This window comes from Prorops nasuta, unplaced genomic scaffold (assembly GCF_024137725.1).
Source record: "Prorops nasuta isolate Cenicafe-Biocafe unplaced genomic scaffold, Cenicafe_Pnas_1.2 PNAS00009, whole genome shotgun sequence".
NCBI lineage: Eukaryota > Metazoa > Arthropoda > Insecta > Hymenoptera > Bethylidae > Prorops > Prorops nasuta.
Window position 1 is genome coordinate 2,438,629 of NW_027116806.1, and position 20,775 is coordinate 2,459,403.

General features: G+C 35.7%; 3 protein-coding genes across 3 annotated transcripts; 1 reads left to right on the top strand and 2 right to left on the bottom strand.

Moving 5' to 3' along the window:
• Window positions 1-3,318: 3,318 nt before the first annotated feature.
• LOC136776157 (probable WRKY transcription factor protein 1) lies at window positions 3,319-9,369 on the bottom strand. Its single transcript, XM_066731533.1, has 7 exons — window positions 9,342-9,369; window positions 9,048-9,269; window positions 4,554-4,718; window positions 4,104-4,352; window positions 3,922-4,031; window positions 3,546-3,714; window positions 3,319-3,467 (listed from the first exon to the last, which is right to left on the bottom strand). The coding sequence occupies exons 1-7, from the start codon at window positions 9,367-9,369 to the stop codon at window positions 3,319-3,321; spliced, it is 1,092 nt and encodes a 363-aa protein (XP_066587630.1).
• A 1,147-nt stretch (window positions 9,370-10,516) lies between these two features.
• On the top strand, window positions 10,517-15,252 carry LOC136776158 (protein FAM200A-like). The gene is made up of 2 exons (XM_066731534.1): window positions 10,517-12,575; window positions 15,215-15,252. The coding sequence occupies exons 1-2, from the start codon at window positions 10,517-10,519 to the stop codon at window positions 15,250-15,252; spliced, it is 2,097 nt and encodes a 698-aa protein (XP_066587631.1).
• A 1,971-nt stretch (window positions 15,253-17,223) lies between these two features.
• LOC136776159 (zinc finger MYM-type protein 6-like) lies at window positions 17,224-19,338 on the bottom strand. Its single transcript, XM_066731535.1, has one exon. The coding sequence runs from the start codon at window positions 19,336-19,338 to the stop codon at window positions 17,224-17,226; it is 2,115 nt and encodes a 704-aa protein (XP_066587632.1).
• Window positions 19,339-20,775: the final 1,437 nt, after the last annotated feature.

Sequence of the window (20,775 nt, forward strand, 5' to 3'; positions counted from 1 at the left end):
AACTACTAATAAAATTTATCATTGGGAATATAATATTTGATTCTAATTGAGCTACAACCTAAAAACATTCGCTCAATCCTCAATAATACCATGTTCCAAAAACAGTTACTCTCCTTCCGTGGATGGCAATTACAATATCCCTTAAGCGGGTAACTACATTACCATCACACGGAAGGTTCATCTATGTTCACTCACTCACTCACAAGCATAATCAAGGGGACGGGAGGTACTAAGGGGGAGACAAGAGAACTAAAAAACATGTACGTTTCTGTAACGTGTTTCCAACACGTTATAATATATACAGGGTGTTTCACGTAAGGCGCCCCAGCTCGAAATGAGGACTCAGAGCGCATGGTGGGGGCAGATGCATCTAATTGGCCGCGGAGGGAGAGAGAAGGATTAACGTGGAGAAGGATAGAGCTATCCTTTACTAGACGATACGCCTAGCGTATCACTGCCCCTCCCTTCCCCGCTCACATCAGTCATCTTTGGTCAACTCTTATCCTCTTTCTCGTACTCTCTCTCCAACCGCGGCCAATAAGATGCATCTGCCCCCACCATGCGCTCTGAGTCCTCATTTCGAGCTGGGGCGCCTTACGTGAAACACCCTGTATAAAGAGAATGTATATATACCCCATCAAGCAGTAATTAAGAAGATCAAGTGTTAACACGGAGAACCCTATCAGGGCACGTTTCGTTAGAAACTTCCCGAGTAACAATTTGTCAGGGCATGCCTGATTTTATTCCGGACCTGATCAGGCCAAAGAATGTATTGCCTTAGGTTAAAATTTCGTATATGGGACTGATCCGGTCCAAATGAATTTTTTGGATCAGAATTGTCTTATTAAATCTGATCCGGCCCTGATTTTTTTGTCGCGATGCAGCCGTATCAGGGAATTTTTAATCCGGTACAAGTTAGAAAGCCCGAATCCGATTCACAATATCAGGATCTTTCCTGGCCCTTAAAAGATTTGCCTGAAAGTTTTTTTAATGATAATAAGGTAAAGGTCAAGTTTGCCGTATTTAAGCCTGAAGGAAATTACCTTATTACAATCATACTTGGCCCTGATGTTTTCTATATATGGCTATTATAATTCTTTTGTTTTAAAAGTTTTAATTCTTAGTTCGGTTATAACCGTTAAAACAAACGCATCGTTTACACTATATGCATACAGAAAAAAGTCTGCATTGAAAATTACTAAAGATTCATTGTTATCTATTATGAGTGATAACCGAAATAAAAGGAAAAGAGAAGCTACTCGATTACGAGTTGAACGTTACCGTGAAAGAGAAAGAATAAAATCGCAAAAATTAGAAGAAGTTGATGTACCGAAGTTAACAGTATTTAATGCTTTAGCTACAGAAACTGTTAATGTTAATGAAACATTTAATGTGGAAGAAGAACAAATCTTAGAACAGGAAGAATGTACAAATGAAATTCTAAATCATAACATAGGCACAAGAATAGCTGTTGACCATGAAAATACAATAAATAGTGAAATTAATATGCTTCGATTAACTGTTGATCCTGAAAATGCGATAAAAAATGAAATTAATATGCTCCGAAATTGGGCAATTACTGCTGATTTAAGTTTAAACAAACTGGAGGGGTTATTGTCAATTTTGCGAATACGAGCATATCCATAACTTCCAATAAAAGCAGTAACATTCCTCACAACTTCAAATGCAAATTACAATGTTGAAAAATTTGACGATGACAGTGAATACGTTTATTTTGGAGTAGAAGCTCGTCTAAAATGTATTATTAATGTGTCTGTACACACTGAAGAAATGATAGAGCTTTTAATAAATATTGATGGTGTCCCCTTATTTAATTCATCATTAAAGCAATTTTGGCCTATTTTGTGCCTTATTTACCATAAGTCTTATAAATATGATCCATTTGTAGTGGCTATCTATTCTCGTAATAAAAAGCCATCTGATATAGAACGATATTTGGGTCGATTTGTTGATGAGCTTAATAAATTGCAACGAGAAGGAATCACGATTAGTGGCAAAGAAATGAAAATTCGTATCAAGGCCTTCATATGCGACAGACCAGCTCGTTCTTTTATCAAGTGCGTCAAGAATCATAATGGTTATTATGCATGTGAACGGTGCACTGTAAAAGGAGTACGTGTAGAAAGACGTACTGTATATCCAGAAGTTAATTGCACACCAAGAACTCATGCATCCTTTTGTCATCAAAATAATCCAGATCATCACACAGGAATATCGCCACTTCAGCGTTTGGAGAATTGTGATATAATAAAGATGTTCTTACTGGATTTTATGCATTTAAGCTGCCTGGCAATTATGAAAAAGCTGTTAATAGATTATTGGATTGACAATAAATCTAAAACTAATTTAAGTTATGGTAATAAGCTCATACTTTCACATACGTTGATTTCTTTAGGTTCTCAGATACCTGCTGAATTTCAACGAACCACGCGAGATATTACCGAAGTGCAGAAGTGGAAAGCAACAGAATATAGATTCTTTTTACTATATGCTGGACCTGTTGTACTTAAAAAATGTTTGCCCGATAATTTATTTAAGCATTTCCTTCTGTTACATGTAGCTTATCGTATTTTATCATCAAACTTAGCAACAGAATGTAATGAACATGCGAAGTTTTTGTTAAAACAATTCGTCAATATCTCTGAAAGTTTATATGGAAGTACGAGTCTTATTTTGAACATGCATTCACTCATCCATTTAGCGGATGATGCCGATTACTTGCAAGCTTCGATCACCAATTTTACAGCTTTCCCATTTGAAAGTACTTTGGGTAAAATAAAGAAGCTTCTTAGAAGTGGAAACCGTCCATTGGCGCAAGTTTGTCGTCGCTTGCATGAAATAAATTCGATTAAAATGAAGAAATGTGCGGATGCTGAATTTGAAATCTTAAGTACCAAAAGACAGAAAGAAGGCGATAATATTATTATTATGAAAATGCGCTTTAAGGATATGATTTTGACATCAAAAAAACCAAACAATGTAGTATTATTAGAAAATGATAATATTTTATCAATAAATAAAATTTATACCACTAATATGAATGAAATAACTATATCTGGATATATATTGAAAAAAGAAAGACCTATGCTAACCTATCCACTTATCTCAAACGTTCTTCAAATGTGGAAAGTTTTTAGAGATATACAAAGAGATGTCACATGCTCAATAGACTGTATTTCTAATAAAATGATTCTATTTGGTATTCAAAATGAAAACGAAGAAAAATTGTATACAATGCCTTTATTACACACATAAATTGTACGTACTGTGTATAAAAAATAAATTATTTAAATGTAATTATGTTTTTTGGCTTGATGTCTTCCTTTCGTTCCTGTGGCCATCCCAATCTTTAGCGTTATTTAAAACAATGCTTAAATTTGGATAAAATTTCTTCTCTCTAATAGGAGAAACTGAACTGCTTCCACCGTATGTTTTCTTCATAATATCTGAAAAAATAACACATTTATTTTTATCAAATTAAATAATTGATCCTTTTTATACATAAAAATAAACTAAATATTTACCATAAAGTATTGTGCAAAAAAAGGTATCCTTAAAGATTAACTTCTCCTTAATTTTTTTTACTATTGTGAACTGTATGAAGACCTCTCTAGTAATAAATCGTTGAATTACATTAGTTAATGATTTACTTAATTTCTGACTTGGTTCTATCAAAGGCCACATCATTTTCATCTGAAATATTATTTACAATTATATGCTAAACAGAAATAAAAATATTGCAAATATTAATCTTAATGCGTAAAATAGACTTACTACTTCATTTTGACAAGAGACATCAGTTTATAAATTTTCGTCGAATTGTAGGAAGCTTTCTAATGTTGTAAATGGTATACCTTCTATTTTGTGTATACTTTCTATATTGACAGGTCCTGCACATACTTTTTTCAATTCTTTCAAAGCTTCTTTCATGTCCAAAACTTCTTTTGTTATGGTTCCTACTTGTGAAGCCAATTGGTCAAATCTTTTATTTATTAAAGATTCAATTTTATCTGAAAAATTATATAAATATTATGCTTTACATTGGCTTTAAAATTTATGTATTAGTATAACCTTTTTCTTACCAGACATTTTATTAAGTTTCTCTTTCTGCGTAGTTTCATTTGATTGTTTCAGTTTTTTTATTGTTATGTTCTGCGAATTACTTTTATCTCTTGTATAAAAATTACTCACTCTTGACCAATTTTTTCTTGATCCTTTTTCTTGCGGCGTAGCTTCATTTAGTGGTTTATATTTCTTTATAGGTGTAGACTGCGAAAGGCTTTCATCAAACTTAGTGTCTCCTGACCAATTTCTTCTCTTTGTTGATACTGCTAAAATTATAAGAATAATTTAAAATAATGTAATAAAAAGTTAAAAAATAGTTCAAATAATTTATCCATCAATTATGTAAATTCATTGAATTCTTTATACTATTTACATAAGTTTAATAGAAAAGAAGAAGCATTTAAGGAATGCAGTAATAAATATTTAATTAAATTAGTAATAAAAGGGAATAATTAATATATACTTACAGGTACATGGTTTGTCCAAATTAATAAAGGAATCATTTAGTTGTTTTGAAGCTTGCTGCTGTTTAATGCTTGAATTTTCCTTATCGCTATCATCACATTCAGTTGTAAAAGCATAAGGCTGTTTCATGAGTTTGTTCAATTTATTTTCAGCTTCTTCATATGAACCTAATAACAAATAATAAGTAAATAACTCAATATTACATTTATAATTATTTCCAGTACTTACATGCATATCCTCTTATTTCCACTTCATATAAATCCCATTGTGGTAAAGGTGGCTTGAGATTCACCACTACATCCTGTAAAATCTTGTAACTTACTTTGTTAATTTCCCGAGGAAATTTACAATATATTTTTTCTTTTTTATAAATTATTCATGATATCGGTACAATATCTATTGTAACGGTATTTCCTGTCAGTGTGAGGGGCCACTCACACTACGGATTTTCTCATTACCTTCGCCCGTCCTTATTTATCGGTATCAGGGCGCCAGTTGGTCAGTTGGGTGGCCAACAACCCTACGTTATCAGTTGGGTCCTTCGACCCCATTCTTTATGCATCTCATACGGCCCTGCGGCCATGCATGTGGACGGTAGCGGTAGCCAGGGTCGCTCAGTATGCTAGGTCGTGGAGAGAGGGGAGGGTTCCTTACGGAAGTCCGAGCCTCGCAGACCTGCCTGCTGAGGGGCATACATTTCTTCCTCACCACCCACACACAGGTGGTGGTGAGGAGTGCGGGAACATGCGGTATCATTGCCAAGCATAGAGTTTGCCAGGAGCGGACCACCACGGAGGCAATGTTCGCGGCCCGCCAGCCATAGCGCAAGCCTATGGGATTACGGAGGGCACCGGGACACATTCCAACGGGCTAACTACGCCCCTGCACAACCCACTATGCATTGGCCGGTATCCAGTCGTGACGTACGTGCAGGCTGGCCGATAGCACACGCCTCACGTACGCGAACCGACCCATGGCTGTCTGAGTGCCGCGTCACGCGCTCACCAGCACGCACGGACACATCAGCACAGTCCCATGGTCGCGTTCCGACTGCCCTGCTATGGCAGTCTGCGCACGACATTCGCGCAGCCTGCTTGACGCGCGTAACCAGCGTTCAAGCCAGACTCGATGTTCTATTTCCCCTCCTCGTGGGGACTTATAGACACTGTCATTCCTTTAGGACTCCCCGAGGCCGCTTCTCCTTATCTCAGGTTGCCTGGATTGTTTGGCATGGCCCTGCCTTACTTCTCAGGACAACCTGGACATCGTTTACTGGAGCGCCGGTCTTTTCATCCGGGCCTCTGCCTGTCAACGGGGTCTATCCTTGACGTTAGCTATAATCCACTCGTGAGCCTATCTCACGAGTCGGTAACGTAGGGATTAATAATATCCACTGTTCGGTAGCTTTCATACTTTTTTTTCGATATCTTGCATACGTAACGGGGAATTTCGTTACACTATACTTTTTAATTCTTTATCATCAGCGCAATTACTAACAAATAAAACGAGCCCATATTTATGGTCCATCTTTACTGCTGAGATGCCTTTGCACAACTGAGTATTGCTCTGATGAACACAACAAAAACAAACTATAGAAGTCCATGCTTGAAATGTCGGGCAATTGTTATGATTCTTTCTTCTTGTTTCCTTCTTGCTTTTGTCCATATTCGATTTGATATGTACAAAATAAGTAAGGTAAAATTTAATGAATAAGATTATATAATAACATATAATTATATGCATATAATTATATATAATCAATATACATAATTTTAATTGCGTTTAGGACTTCCAATTTTCTAAGTTTATAAGGAGATTTCTCACATCCGTATGACAGAATATTTAGGTAGCCGTGTAGGTAAAATTCCAGGTCGCTGTGCTAGAGGTTCCTATCAACGTTGCAGGTTCGAGTCCCTTCACCGGAGAAAATTTACAGAATAAAATATAATAATAATAATGTTAATTGTATATATATATATAAGCACTGATCACGATTACATCAATGTGAATAAGGCATATAATGAAAATAAAATAGTTTTTTAATTTTTTGATCTGATCTGCATCAGATTGGCTTAATCAAGCCCGGATCCGATAAATCGGGTCAGGACCATTTCTGTTAAAACGTATCCGAGCCAAATTCGATAATCCAATAAAGGGTCTGATCCAAAATCAAGATCAGTGCTAAGTCAGTTTTGCCTAATCAGGCCCAAATCCGATAAATCGAGTCCGGGCCGCTTCCACCGAGGCGTTACAATTCCTACCAGGGCCTGCTCCAATTGCCTAACCGGGACCGGATTAGAGGAAAGGCATGCCTAGCATGGCCCCGAATGCAGCCTTAACAAATTGTTACTCGGGATTAAAGGCCAAGATATCAAATAACTCAAGAAATTACTAATAGGGCTGAGCTCGGGCAAAAACATTAGGCCTATATCTGACAGAGGTCGGATTGCTCATATCGAAAGTACTTCGTCAGGGCCAGACAGGCAGAGATGTTAACTTGTGGGAATTCGGTATCCCCACCACGCCGCCACTAGCTAGCACGCACACAATGCAGCGGTGCATCGGTGAGCCGACCCCACTACTGTCGCCGCTCGCTGGTCACGTATATAGCTACAAGGGTACGTGCATGTCTCGGCTTTCGTCGCTGATGTTCGGTTAGTTCCGGTGGCGTATGAGTACGAAAGGGAAGGATATACTTTTCTCGGACCTCTCTTTCGCTCTCTATTTCACCTAAGTTTAGCCAACGAGCCGCGCGAAACTCCTTTTCCAAGGGTGTCGGCCGGCTCGATGCGCTCGTAAGAGAAATTTATTTTTTGATAATTATAATACATGAAAATTGTTAAATGTTACTATAATTGAACAATTATCCTCAAAATTGTAAAAAATTTTTGCATATAAAAAATTATTATGAGATGAAATAAAACTAACAAAGAAATAATATTATCCGTGTAACTAATTGAAAGAAAAAACCCTTATTATATTGCACAAAATGATCACTAAAGTGTGACATTTAAAATTAATTAAATAAAAAATTATACGAGAATACATGAGATTGATTAATTTGAAAAAATGGTTAAAAATGAGGTAAAAACTCGACCATTTTCTTGCAACATCACTGTACCGATGGCGATTTGGATTTGCAAATATCACAAAATTGTCCAAAATTCATCAATTTCCTATGAAATGCAAAAATCTGACATAATTTCTATGATGAGAGCCTAATAAATGAAAATGTGGGGCGGCAAGGATGTTTCTTCGGTTACTTTTTTGTATGGTACACCTATAAGCGAATGAAATCTCTTAAAAAATATGCCAAAATAATGGCAGGAAATAAAATTGCGCCTTAATATTACAATGTAAAATACAATGTCAAGAAATAGCTCAAACTAACAACTTTCAAACTTGTTTCATGCAAAATTTTAGTGTAGGAGGTACTTCCGCCTTGAAAATTTTGCAAATTCATGTATAATTGTTGATAAATAAATAATTATTGATCCAGAATGCACTTAAAATAAAGGATTATTAAAATTGAGTTTTACACTATGAGCTTTAAAAATCTGACTTTATTTCTATATTGAGAGGCAAATAATTCCGTTGGTCAAGCTTCTTGGCTCTTTTTTCGGCCATAATCTGGTGTAAAATGTCCGAATGAACAAATAGATGCTATAAATGATAACCAAATCATGTTGGAATCAAAAGTTGACTTTCATAGCTGCGTTGCAAAATCAAGCCTAGAAATGGCTAAAATTGTCCATTTTCAAACACATTTAATGGGAAAGTGGAGTGTCGTAGCCGCTTCCGGTTAGATTTTTTTGCTATTTCAGGTATAATTATCAGTAATAATAATAAAAATACCCCCTGAAAGCTCTGAAATGGTAAGTTTATTGAAATTGAATTTTACCCTATGAGAATCAAAAATCTGACTTTAAGCACATATTGAGAGGCAAATAACTCAATTTCTCTTGCTTCTCGGCTCTTTTTTCGGCCATAATCTGGTCTAAAATGTCCGAATGAACAAATAGATGCTATTAATCATCATCAAATCATGTCCGACTCTAATTCTAGTTTACTAAGCTGTGCTGCAATATAGTGTTCTTGAATGGCTGAAATGTAGGTCTTCAAATCATCATATCTAAATTAACGGTCTCTACGAGGTGGCTCCTTCTGTGAAGTAAAATAGGAGTAAGGGTTTATGAAATAAATAGAGGTGTGAAATACATTTTATTTTTTTTTATTTAATTATAATACACAAAATAACCCGCAGGACGGGAATTGCTGCGCTGTCTGGGGTATTCTTCCCTGACCCGGCTATGATAGTAGCGCCTACTATTTCCCCTACTAGAAGCTCGAGCTGTAACAGAAAAAAGGAAAACATTCTTAGATTAGATACCATTGTAATAAATAATCTAATTCTTTATATAACTAATAGGAAAGGAAAGGTTCTGTAAATGGAAAAGATGAAATGCCTAACTACACTTAAGATTCTTCATGCTTACGTATATAGCCGGGTCTCGCCGCCTGAGTGGCAGGCACGAACGCTTGCACTGCCACTTGTTGTTGCTGCTGTTGCTGCAGCTGCTGCTGCGGCTGCTGTTGTTGCTGCGGCTGCAGTTGCTGCTGCTGCTCCAGCGCCTTCAACCGCTCCTGAATTTGGTGGAGGAGAACCCCGTTCTCCTCCACCCGCTCCAGGATGGTACGCAGGAGATCCTTCGTACTTTCTGTAACAGATAATCATTAAAAAAAAATTATTATTTGCAACATACTTTTCTAAAAAGTTCGTTTTCACTCACCATTCCTATTGGGCAAAGGTTCGGCCATGATTCTGTAACAAACAAAAAGAATTGAAATTATTGTATGAAGGAAAAGGTTTTTGTATTCCATAATGAGACAATCACAATTGAGAATGTAGAGTGAGAAAAATGTAAAAAATGTATTTAATACTGTTGAAAGTACATACATTATCCTTCCCTTGCTGTTGCTGCTGGCGAGGCGACCAAGTTGATCCGTCGGGATTTAAGATACGAGTGAGGTACCAACGAAGTTCGTCTTCACCAAATCACCACAATACTTTTCAAATTAAATGTACAAGGTGTCCTATTGGTTTTCTAATACAATTATTACATGAGAACCTATTATTGTTGGAGATATTATTTCGCATGATTAGTTGCTTTATTCTATTTGCCATCTTTATTATTTACTGTATACCCTGTGTATTATATACAAGTTCTTTTACATTACAGTAACCGTAACTTTAAAATCGAGAAGGAACTGATTTGGAATTCTTCTTAACGCGATATAAATTAAATTTCTAATTTCCGATACTGAAATGAATTAAATATTACTTACATTTAACAATATTTTAATTATTTCATGAAAATCTTTATGAAAAAAATGACTACTGCAGTGGGATTCGAACCCTCGTCCTACGGTATGTCTGACACCTTACCCACTACACCACAAGGCTCCATTGGATAGTTAAAACTTTATCGTCTATATAATCTAAGCGATAATGCGTAAATATTTTATATGCTTTAATAAAATATTATTTGGTAGTTAGGCTAAAAGAATTTGTTATTAATTGAATTATTTATTAATTCAATTTATTACTAATAGCTTGTTGGCTATTTATATCGGAAATTTTTAATTTTCTGGGGAAGTCGTGTAGTGGGTGAGTGGATAGCGCATAAGAATGCTGATCCTGTTGTCACAGGTTCGATTCCCAGTGAAACTATCAGTTTTTTTTAATGCCAAATAATTAATTATCCGTCAGGTCATCAACCCTACATTACAAATCATTGAACCTTACCCCATTTCTGCTTTTATTTGTACACAATTTAATAAATGTATAAAAGTAGATGAAGCCGTTGTATCTTGGGCATTTGCCTTAAAGTTATTATTTTGTCAAGTTCGGATTAATTGACAGTTTCGTGATATAAAGTGATTAAAGTGATAAGAAGAGTGGAAAATGTCTTCCAGCCAAAATAGCCCGGTATCAAAAAAGACTAGAATGTCTTCCAATCCGCAAAAGAGAAAAAGCAGCCACAAGAAGAAATTTCAATATCATTGGTATGATTTGAATCCATCTTGGATAAAGTGGGTAAAGCCGATACCTGATGACAGTAGTAAGTTTCACTGTTTAATTTGCGATAAAGTTTTAAATTGCGGTTATTCGGAAATTCAGAAACATGAATCCTCCAGCATTCACGTGCAAAATGATGTTCAATTTTCAAATCGGCATATTCCGCAAGGCTCCAGTAGCTCATCTAATTCCGCAGAATTTTCGACGGAAAAAGAATTTGATTTTCTTGAACGCGTTAAAATAGCAGAAATAAGATTGTCAACGTTTTTTGTAGAACATAATATCCCGTATATAGCAAGTTCCGCAATGGTTAATATGTTTAAACATATAGGCAAGGAACCAGAAGTACTACAAGCCATAACATTAGGACGTGTAAAATTATCAAAAATTATAACTAATGTGGTTTGTCGCGAAGAAACACAAAGTCTCACGGAAATGTTACAAAATACAAAATTCTCGGTATTTGTTGATGAGACTTCGGATTTAACGAATGAAAAATGGTTTTCAATAATGGTTCGGTATATTGAACCTGCGTCATTGCAAATTCAAACACGTCTATTGCAATTAATAAATCTTGACGCAAGAGATTGTTCGGCCGAAAAGTTATTTTCCGCGTTTAATAATGAAATGGTAAAAAAACAAATACCATTAAGCCAAATATTAGCAATAGCCTGTGACAATGCATCTGTTATGATCGGTAGAAATTCGTCTTTTCGAACGAAAATATTAGAAAAGAATGCAAATATAATAACGTTTCCATGCATATGTCATTTATCGTCACTCGTTGCTTCCGCTGCTTGTAAAGAGCTACCTTCATTCCCGGAAGAATTTGTGAAGAAAATTGTTAATTTCGTGAGCGGAAGCCCTAAACGGACGGCAATATTTCGGGAATTTCAAAGGTGTTTTGCAGGAAAAATAACAAATTTGTTGAAGCATGCCGAAACTCGATGGCTTACTCGCTATAAATGTATTGATCGTGTATTAGAATATTGGGATGTTCTAAATAACTTTCTATTAGAACAATCCTCAGAAAATAATATGCAAGCCTATGAATTGCACCAATGTATGCAGAACGCTGAAACTAAAGCGTATTTGTATTTTCTGCATTTTATTTTAAATAAGTTCAATACTTTTAATGCCGAGTTTCAAGCACGCGAAACAAAACTGCATTTATTGCAGCCAAAATCGGTTGAAATTTTAATTTTTATTTTAAGAAATTTCATGAAACCTGCATTATTGAAGTTTTGCATAGCTCAAGCAAATTTCTGTGATATTAATTTTTCCAAGGATATTAATATTATTCCGTTGGAAGATATAAACGTAGGATATGATTGTGAAGAATATCTGCAAGACCAAAAGAGTAAAGAAACGTTAACGCAAATGCAAGTTCATGATATTAAAAAGAATTGTTTAAAACTTTTAATAAAAGCTGCTGACGAAATTCGTAACCGTTTCCCAATACATGATGAGTTTTATAAAAATTTTACAGTTCTTGATAACGAGAACTCACTTTTTAACTCAGATAGAGAATCATCGGCTGCAGCATTATTAAAAATTGGCAATACATTTGGTATAAAAAATGACATAGAGTTAAAAAAAGAATGGTTTTCTTTATTTAACGATGAGTCAGCAGATCAGAAATATAAATGGTCTAGACTTTCCTTCGATGACATGTGGATAAAAATTTCGCAAACTAAATGTGAAAGGAAGGAAAAATATCCTTTGTTGAAATTACTATCGTGTATAGTACGGTCACTTCCACATTCGAATGCAGAAGCAGAACGGTGCTTTTCAATAATTCCTGATGTCAAAACGAAAAAAAGAAATCGTATAAGTTCTGCTACTTTAAATGCAATTTGCGTCATTAAAAATTATTTGAAATGTACAAATCATGATAGCATTACAATGCCTGTTCGAGATTGGGAGGAGCAGAAAATGTTGCGAAGTAGATTCCGCATTTCTCTGTTATATCTCCCATCTCTGTTGCGCTCACAATAGACGGCTAGACCGACAACGTCTAGCCGCTCTATCTGTCCCTCTCTCCGCGGCGCGCTTGCGCGTCTTCTGGCCCTGGCGCGTCGCGGCCGCGAAGCGACACTACTTGCGCGCTTGGCCACTAGGTGGCCAGCGCCCGCGGCAGCTCTCTCGCTGGCAAGATTAGTGTCGCGTAATTATATAGATGGGTCCTTGATAAGGACCCATCGCACCTCAGCCTTGCTCGACCGCTGCTTTGACAGCAGCATCCTTTGACGCCTCCACGGCTTGTGTTTTGACGCCTCAACGGCATCTTGAAAAGCGCCTCCACCGGCGAACTCATCGGGCAAATACTTTGGTAAGTATCACCCACCACCCACTGCCTACCAAGAGGGGACTACCCCTCTGCGGCAATATCCTCCCTCCTAAGGGAAATTTCTCCGGGGACTGCCCGGGAGAAGTGAACCCTCTCCTTCCCCTCCACACTGCCTCCGAGGACTACCTCGGACCCAGTGTTCCGACCCTCAAGTCCAGGGCTCTCGAAAGAGTCGGGTAGCGGGAGGGGTAGCATTCACCCTAGGGGTTGGGGTGGCTCGGAGCCACTATAGCTCTAGGAGAAGTAGGCCGAGGGGTAAGGGGACTTCCCCTTCCCTTTAACCACTTCTCCTATTTCGCTTCCTCCCGTGGCTGGGGATTTTACTGGGGAATACTCCAGGGAAAATTGCCCAGTCCGGGAGCTTCTAAGTCCGCGTTCCTTTCTGGGGAATTCTGTTTTCTGGGGTTCTAGGGAATCTTCGTAGACCGAAATTCCCTAGAAGTTGACGAGAGCAAATTCCCTAGAAAGTCGATCATTAGTCTAGCGGCTCTTTTGTAAATATTGTAAAAATTTTTGTACAATTTATTTATTTAAATAAAAACTACTTTTACCTCCTATCTTTGGCTTTGAATATTTTATTCTAGAATAAGACCTTCCCTTCTGACCACAGGTGCGGAGCCAACTTGGGACATTGTTTCGCACAATGCCAATAAGTAAAAAACACATAAAATTAACTGAAAAAGATAATTTATACGCAAGAAGTTACGTCGAAAATAAGGTAACTCTTACAATTCATGGACACACAAATGACGATGATGATATTGATGGTGATTTTGATGACGAAGTACTTTACGATAATTGAAGGAATGTCTGACGGATTCGACAGTTCAAAGAAAATACGTAAACCGCGAAAGGAGGGTTTTTTAGTGGGTAGGCGCTGTCAGAAGAACCATGTAGTTCGAACTTAATAAGTATATTAATTCGACACAAGCATGGAGATGGTGAGTCCCACACTATTTAGTATACGGGTAAAATACATATTCATTCCAACAATTGAACTTACATTACACAACTGTTTTATAACTTTTTGTGTAATGAAAGAACACAATAGGAAGAAATGTATGTTTCCGTAATACTAAGTGTGCCAGGATGCATTTTTCCATAAAAAAAAAAAAAAAACACTGCAACAATTTTCAATTAAAAATTGTTTTCATTTTTCCAATAGGAAATATTTCATGGAAGACGAAGAGAAATTCAACAAGCCTTATTCGCTGAGTATGGAGATTCAGAGAGACTTTTGATTCTCATAGGGTAAAATTCAATTTCAATAAACTTACCATTTCAGAGCTTTCAGAGGGTATTTTTATTATTATTACTGACAATTATACCTGAAATAGCAAAAAAATCTAACCGGAAGCGGCTACGACACTCCAATTTTGTAGAAAATGAGTTTGAAAATGGACTATTTTAGCCATTTCTAGGCTTGATTTTGCAACGCAGCTATGAAAGTCAACTTTTGATTCCAATATGATTTGGTGATCATTTATAGCATCTATTTGTTCATTCGGACATTTTACACCAGATTATGGCCGAAAAAAGAGCCGAGAAGCAAGAGAAATTGAGTTATTTGCCTCTCAATATGTGCTTAAAGTCAGATTTTTGATTCTCATAGGGTAAAATTCAATTTCAATAAATTTACCATTTCAGAGCTTTCAGAGGGTATTTTTATTATTATTACTGACAATTATACCTGAAATAGCAAAAAAATCTAACCGGAAGCGGCTACGACACTCCACTTTCCCATTAAATGTGTTTGAAAATGGACAATTTTAGCCATTTCTAGGCTTGATTTTGCAACGCAGCTATGAAAGTCAACTTTTGATTCCAACATGATTTGGTTATCATTTATAGCATCTATTTGTTCATTCGGACATTTTACACCAGATTATGGCCGAAAAAAGAGCCAAGAAGCTTGACCAACGGAATTATTTGCCTCTCAATATAGAAATAAAGTCAGATTTTTAAAGCTCATAGTGTAAAACTCAATTTTAATAATCCTTTATTTTAAGTGCATTCTGGATCAATAATTATTTATTTATCAACAATTATACATGAATTTGCAAAATTTTCAAGGCGGAAGTACCTCCTACACTAAAATTTTGCATGAAACAAGTTTGAAAGTTGTTAGTTTGAGCTATTTCTTGACATTGTATTTTACATTGTAATATTAAGGCGCAATTTTATTTCCTGCCATTATTTTGGCATATTTTTTAAGAGATTTCATTCGCTTATAGGTGTACCATACAAGAAAGTAACCGAAGAAACATCCTAGCCGCCCCACATTTTCATTTATTATGCTCTCATCATAGAAATTATGTCAGATTTTTGCATTTCATAGGAAATTGATGAATTTTGGACAATTTTGTGATATTTACAAATCCAAATCGCCATCGGTACAGTGATGTTGCAAGAAAATGGTCGAGTTTTTACCTCATTTTTAACAATTTTTTCAAATTAATCAATATCAAGTATTCTCGTATAATTTTTTATTTAATTAATTTTAAATGTCACACTTCAGTGATCATTTTGTGCAATATAATAAGGGTTTTTTCTTTCAATTAGTTACACGGATAATATTATTTCTTTGTTAGTTTTATTTCATCTCATAATAATTTTTTATATACAAAAATTTTTTACAATTTTGAGGATAATTGTTAAATTATAGTAACATTTAACAATTTTCATGTATTATAATTGTCAAAAAATAAATTTCTCTTACGAGCGCATCGAGCCGGCCGACACCCTTGGAAAAGGAGTTTCGCGCGGCTCGTTGACTAAACTTAGATGAAATAGAGAGCGAAAGAGAGGTCCGAGAAAAGTATATCCTTCCCTTTCGCACTCATACGCCACCGGAACTAACCGAACATCAGCGACGAAAGCCGAGACATGCACGTACCCTTGTAGCTGTGTACGTGACCAGCGAGCGGCGACAGTAGTGGGGTCGGCTCACCGATGCACCGCTGCACTGTGTGAGTGCTAGCTAGTGGCTACGTGGTGGGGATACCGAATTCCCACAAGTTAACATCTCTGCAGACAGGGCCCTGATGAGAAGAGTCGCATAGAGGATTGATCCGATAATTCAGACTGGGGCCAAAACTGGGAATACTCTAATAGAGCTATACTCCGGTAAATCATTTCAGGGCCAGAATAGTTTTAATAGGGCAAACCTAATTTAGAAATATTCACCCGGGCCACATCCAGTGATGCTAGATTGCGGACGCTAGCACTCCCCACCAAGCGTCCATCTACCCACCAATACATGAAGCCGTTCAGAGCGTCCATGTGAAACCCTGCTACTCGCTGCACAAACACCATTACTTGGGTGCATCTATGTTTCGGCCTTCGTCGCGTAACCTCGGTATGTCTCGACTGCGAGGGAGAGCGGTATAGTTTTCTCGGACCTCTCTCTCCCTCTCTCTCTCACATTCGCTTGCACCTAGCTTGAGCCGAATAACATAGGAAAGCGAAAGAATAACAAATATTATTACATATTTTATTTTAATATTTACGCGTTTGATATTAGCTTTATTGTAACACATATGTATATGTATATTATTTAATAGATTTATTAAAAACTTAATGTAAATAATTGTAAAGATTTGGAATTTTTTAATAAATGTTCAATGAGATATATATATATTATCCGGTTTATTATTTCTTAAACATTTATGGAAACATTAATATACCGAATATACTTACGCAATGTAGGAAGAAAAGGAATGGAAGAAAGGATAAAGACTAATTATTTTTTTTTTTTTTTTTTTTTTTTTTTTAATGTTAAGGGGGAAATGCATTACGCATACCCATGATAGGTTATGTAGGACTCCATAGCAAATCAGTTAAAATAACTATTGTAATGTATACCTACTAAAACCCCCTTAACAATTCCTGGAAAAATAAATATTATACAATTGATCACATACTTAGAGAATTTGAATTTTAAATGTCTTTGCAAAGTAGGCGCTTCAAGCTATCCTTTAATTATTATCTTTGCAAAGTAGGCGCTTAAATAGCTATCCTTTAATTATTATCTTTGCAAAGTAGGCGCTTAAATAGCTATCCTTTAATTATTATCTTTGCAAAGTAGGCGCTTAAATAGCTATCCTTTAATTATTATCTTTGCAAAGTAGGCGCTTAAATAGCTATCCTGAAAATATTATCTTTGCAAAGTAGGCGCTTAAAGCACACCTTATTATAATGCAAAGATTATAAATTACACATTTAAAATAGAGAGACCTTCATATTACAAATCATAATTAATATCAATATTTACTTCGTCATTACTGTTATCATCAAGAGCACATAAATTTAATTGACTCTTTTTTCCTGGAGGTTTTGATGAATATAAGATGTCACTACACATAGCCTGTAAATGATCTCTTGTGACAGTCATTGTAAGAGATGTTTCTTTTTTAGATATTAATGCATATTTTATAACGCAAATGGAATTTAATGTTTCGTGCCCAAGTTTATTTCTCTTTCTCGTTTTGTTATCTGGCAATATAGAAAAGCACCTCTCTGCTTCTGCATTTGAGTGTGGAAGAGATCTGACTATATTTAACAATGATCGTAAGTGAGGATATTTTATTTCGTTATTGCAGGTTTTTACAAAGCATATTGCCTTCCACATATCATCGAAAGACAATTTAGACCAATAAGCTTTGACACTTGAGCTTTCCTCTGTATATAATGATATCCATTCTTGTTTAATACATTCATCATTGAAAATACCTAAACGACGGGAAATTTGCAATAATTTTAAACAAGTATTTTCTCGATCGTTATCAAATAATGCTATTTCTTTATTTAAAATGTTTAAATTTTGAAAGAAACTATCTGAAATAGGAAAACGATCACATATTTCTTGACTTGCTTTTATCAAGAAAGCTAAACAGTTTTGACGAATTAATGTCATTTGATCTGAAGAAAGTTTATTTTCTATTAATTTATTTTCCAGGTATTCTGCGCAATCAGAACCCAAATCTATTTTTTCAATGGGAAGCTGATTGTCCATCCTGGAAAAGTTTATATTACGCAAATTAGGTAAAAATATTTCTTTTTTTATAAGAGCAGGCTTCATAAATTTTTGTACAAAGAACATTAACAACTTAAAAGAAGCTTCGTACAACCTATGAATTTTGGTTTCGCGTGCTTGGAAAAAAGCATTAAAAGAATTAACTTTATTAAGCACGTGTTCGAGAAACAATAAATATGCTTTTGTTTCTATATCTTCCATTACAACCAGTAGCTGCTCTGCTTGAATTACTTTTTCTGCTACTTGCTCCAACAAAAATTTATGTAATGTATCCCACTCTTCTAAGATACGTTGGATACATTGATGACGCGATAGCCATCGGGTTTCAGCATATTTTAATATATTACTTGTTTCTCCCATAAAAGACATTTGAAAGTCTTTAAAAATCGCAGTTCTTTTTGGGCTTCCTCTTATAAAACCTACTAAATTTTTTATGAAGCTGCTGCATGCAGAGGGCAAAGCTTTAGATGCATTTGAGGCTACCAATGCACATGAGTGACAAATGCATGGCATTGTAACCAATAGTGGAGATTTCTTTAAAAGTTTCGTCTTGAACGAATCATTCCTTCCAATCATCACCGAAGCATTATCACAACCAAGACCAATAATATTTGATAATGGTATTTCTTTCTTAATAAGTTCATTGGAAAATGCATTAAATATCTTTTCCGCTGAACAATCACTTGCGTCCAAGTTGATTAATTGAAGCAAATCAGTTTGAACACACAATGATTTATTGTCGACATATCTAGTTAGCAGAGTCATCTTTTTTTCATTGCTAATGTCTGACGTTTCATCTACCAAAACTGAAAACTTTTGGTGCTTCAAAGTATCAGTTATTCGTCTCGTTTCATAGGGACATACAACATTATTAATAATATTAGTTAATTTTAATCTCCCTAGAAACATAGATTGCAAAATGCCTGGCTCTTTACCAATTTCCTGAAAGATATTTAATAACTCTCCACTATAAGAAAAAGGAATATTATGCTCTACAAAAAATGTTGCCAATTTAATTTCGGCCACTTTAACTCTATCGTTAAAGCTAAGCTTTTCCTCTGCAGAAGAAGTACTAGGAATTGTAAAATCCCGAACTTCTGAAATATTTAATTTTTTCATGTTTTCAACATGATTTTGGGCTTTACTATGTCTATCGACTTGCCATTTGCCAGACGCTAATGTTTTATTGCAGGCAACGCAAAACACCTTATCGCCATCATTTGGTACTTCCTGCAACCAAACTCTCCACTCAGGATGGTCATCAAACCATTCGTATTTAAATTTTTTAGGTCTATTTTTTGAGACCTTATCCTTTGAACTCATAATTTAAATACGATATGAACAATATTGCAGTACTCACAATTTGCAGTTCAGATGCCAAACAAGAAGCGGATATCCTTTGTAAAAAGAAAGCGCGCCTGTCACTGCCACCAAAGCACAAAAAGCGCTTAACTGTCACACAGATAATTTTCAAATTGTGTGTTTAAATTCACTTGAAAATGAATCACTCAAACAATGACATATACCCTTGTCACGATAAATTCTTTTCTCTATCACCAATAAAAGAAATGCACCAATTAATTACACGAATTCACTTGCTTCTATTTTGAAGGAAAAGAACTGTGTATTTATTCCTCGTACCTGTCACTATTAGCAATACTGGCTAATATACATCATAAACGACTTTGTGTAGAACGTGATAGCCATGTAGCTATATAAATAAGAAAGAGAGAGAGAGAGAGTGAAAGAGAAATATAACTCTTGATATGGAGAGAGAGAGAAAGAGAAATATAACTCTTGATATGGAGAGAGAGAGAAAGAGAGAGAAATATAACTCTTGATATGGAGAGAAAGAGAAAAGCGATCTAAAACAATTTTTGCATGAACATTTTGAATAAATTCCTTAATATTATTCATTATTACTGCAAATTAAAAGCAGAAATTAAAAAAAAAAATAAAAAGAAAAGTAGGATTCGATCCAGCGAACGCTAATTCTGTCGTTGTGCTTTCTGCCACTTCACCAATCATCCTTACTGATGTGCAAGTAAATTAATTATTGGTGCTTCAATTAAATTTACTTAACAATAACAAACATTATCTACCACTTTCTTGGCAACTCCAAGGAAGCTACAGCAACCGAAGTATGAAAAAAAATTTAACTTGACTTGTTCCCTGTCACAAGTTTAAAGTCACAGTCGATCAGTGTCCTTACTTTTGTACGCATCGCAGGGTTTGCAAATTTTTGTTCAATGTAAGTAATTTTACCTACAACATACATTATGTATTGTTAAATTTTGTGTACAAATTTGTTTATATTTCATTACATTAAAATAACTTCAAACTTTACTTAATTGTGATTACGTCTACAATAACTGTCAAAAGTATAACTTAGAGCCAACGAACTACTTTGTATTAATATTTCTTAAAATATTTTACAGAATGGCCAATGAAGGACAAGCGATGGAAAGTACGTAAATAGAAACCTTACTAATTAATTATTAACATTTGCAATAGGCATCTACAATAAATTTTTATTTATTACAGCTTACAACAGGCAACCCCTTAGCCTGGAAGCTCGCCTAAGGAGGCTGGAGGAGGCAATGGAGACCATTGGGCCCATCCTCAGGGAGCAGCAGGGGTTTGCGCGGGAGGTGAGGGAGTGGATGGCCAAACATCCACCCCAGCAGCAGCTACAGCAACAGCAACAACAGCAGCAGCCGCAGCAGGAGCAGCAGCCGCAGCAGGAGCAGCAGCCGCAGC

Excerpts from the sequence above, each read along its gene's own strand:
- LOC136776158 (XM_066731534.1), top strand. The coding sequence starts at position 10,517 with ATGTCTTCCAGCCAAAATAGCCCGGTATCAAAAAAGACTAGAATGTCT. Across the intron at positions 12,576-15,214 it reads GGAGCAGAAAATGTTGCGAA|GTGTACCATACAAGAAAGTA; the intron begins GTAGATTCCGCA and ends ATTCGCTTATAG.
- LOC136776157 (XM_066731533.1), bottom strand. The coding sequence starts at position 9,369 with ATGGCCGAACCTTTGCCCAATAGGAATG. Across the intron at positions 4,353-4,553 it reads TTTGGACAAACCATGTACCT|CAGTATCAACAAAGAGAAGA; the intron begins GTAAGTATATAT and ends TTATAATTTTAG. Across the intron at positions 3,468-3,545 it reads TTTTTGCACAATACTTTATG|ATATTATGAAGAAAACATAC; the intron begins GTAAATATTTAG and ends TTATTTTTTCAG.
- LOC136776159 (XM_066731535.1), bottom strand. The coding sequence starts at position 19,338 with ATGAGTTCAAAGGATAAGGTCTCAAAAAATAGACCTAAAAAATTTAAA.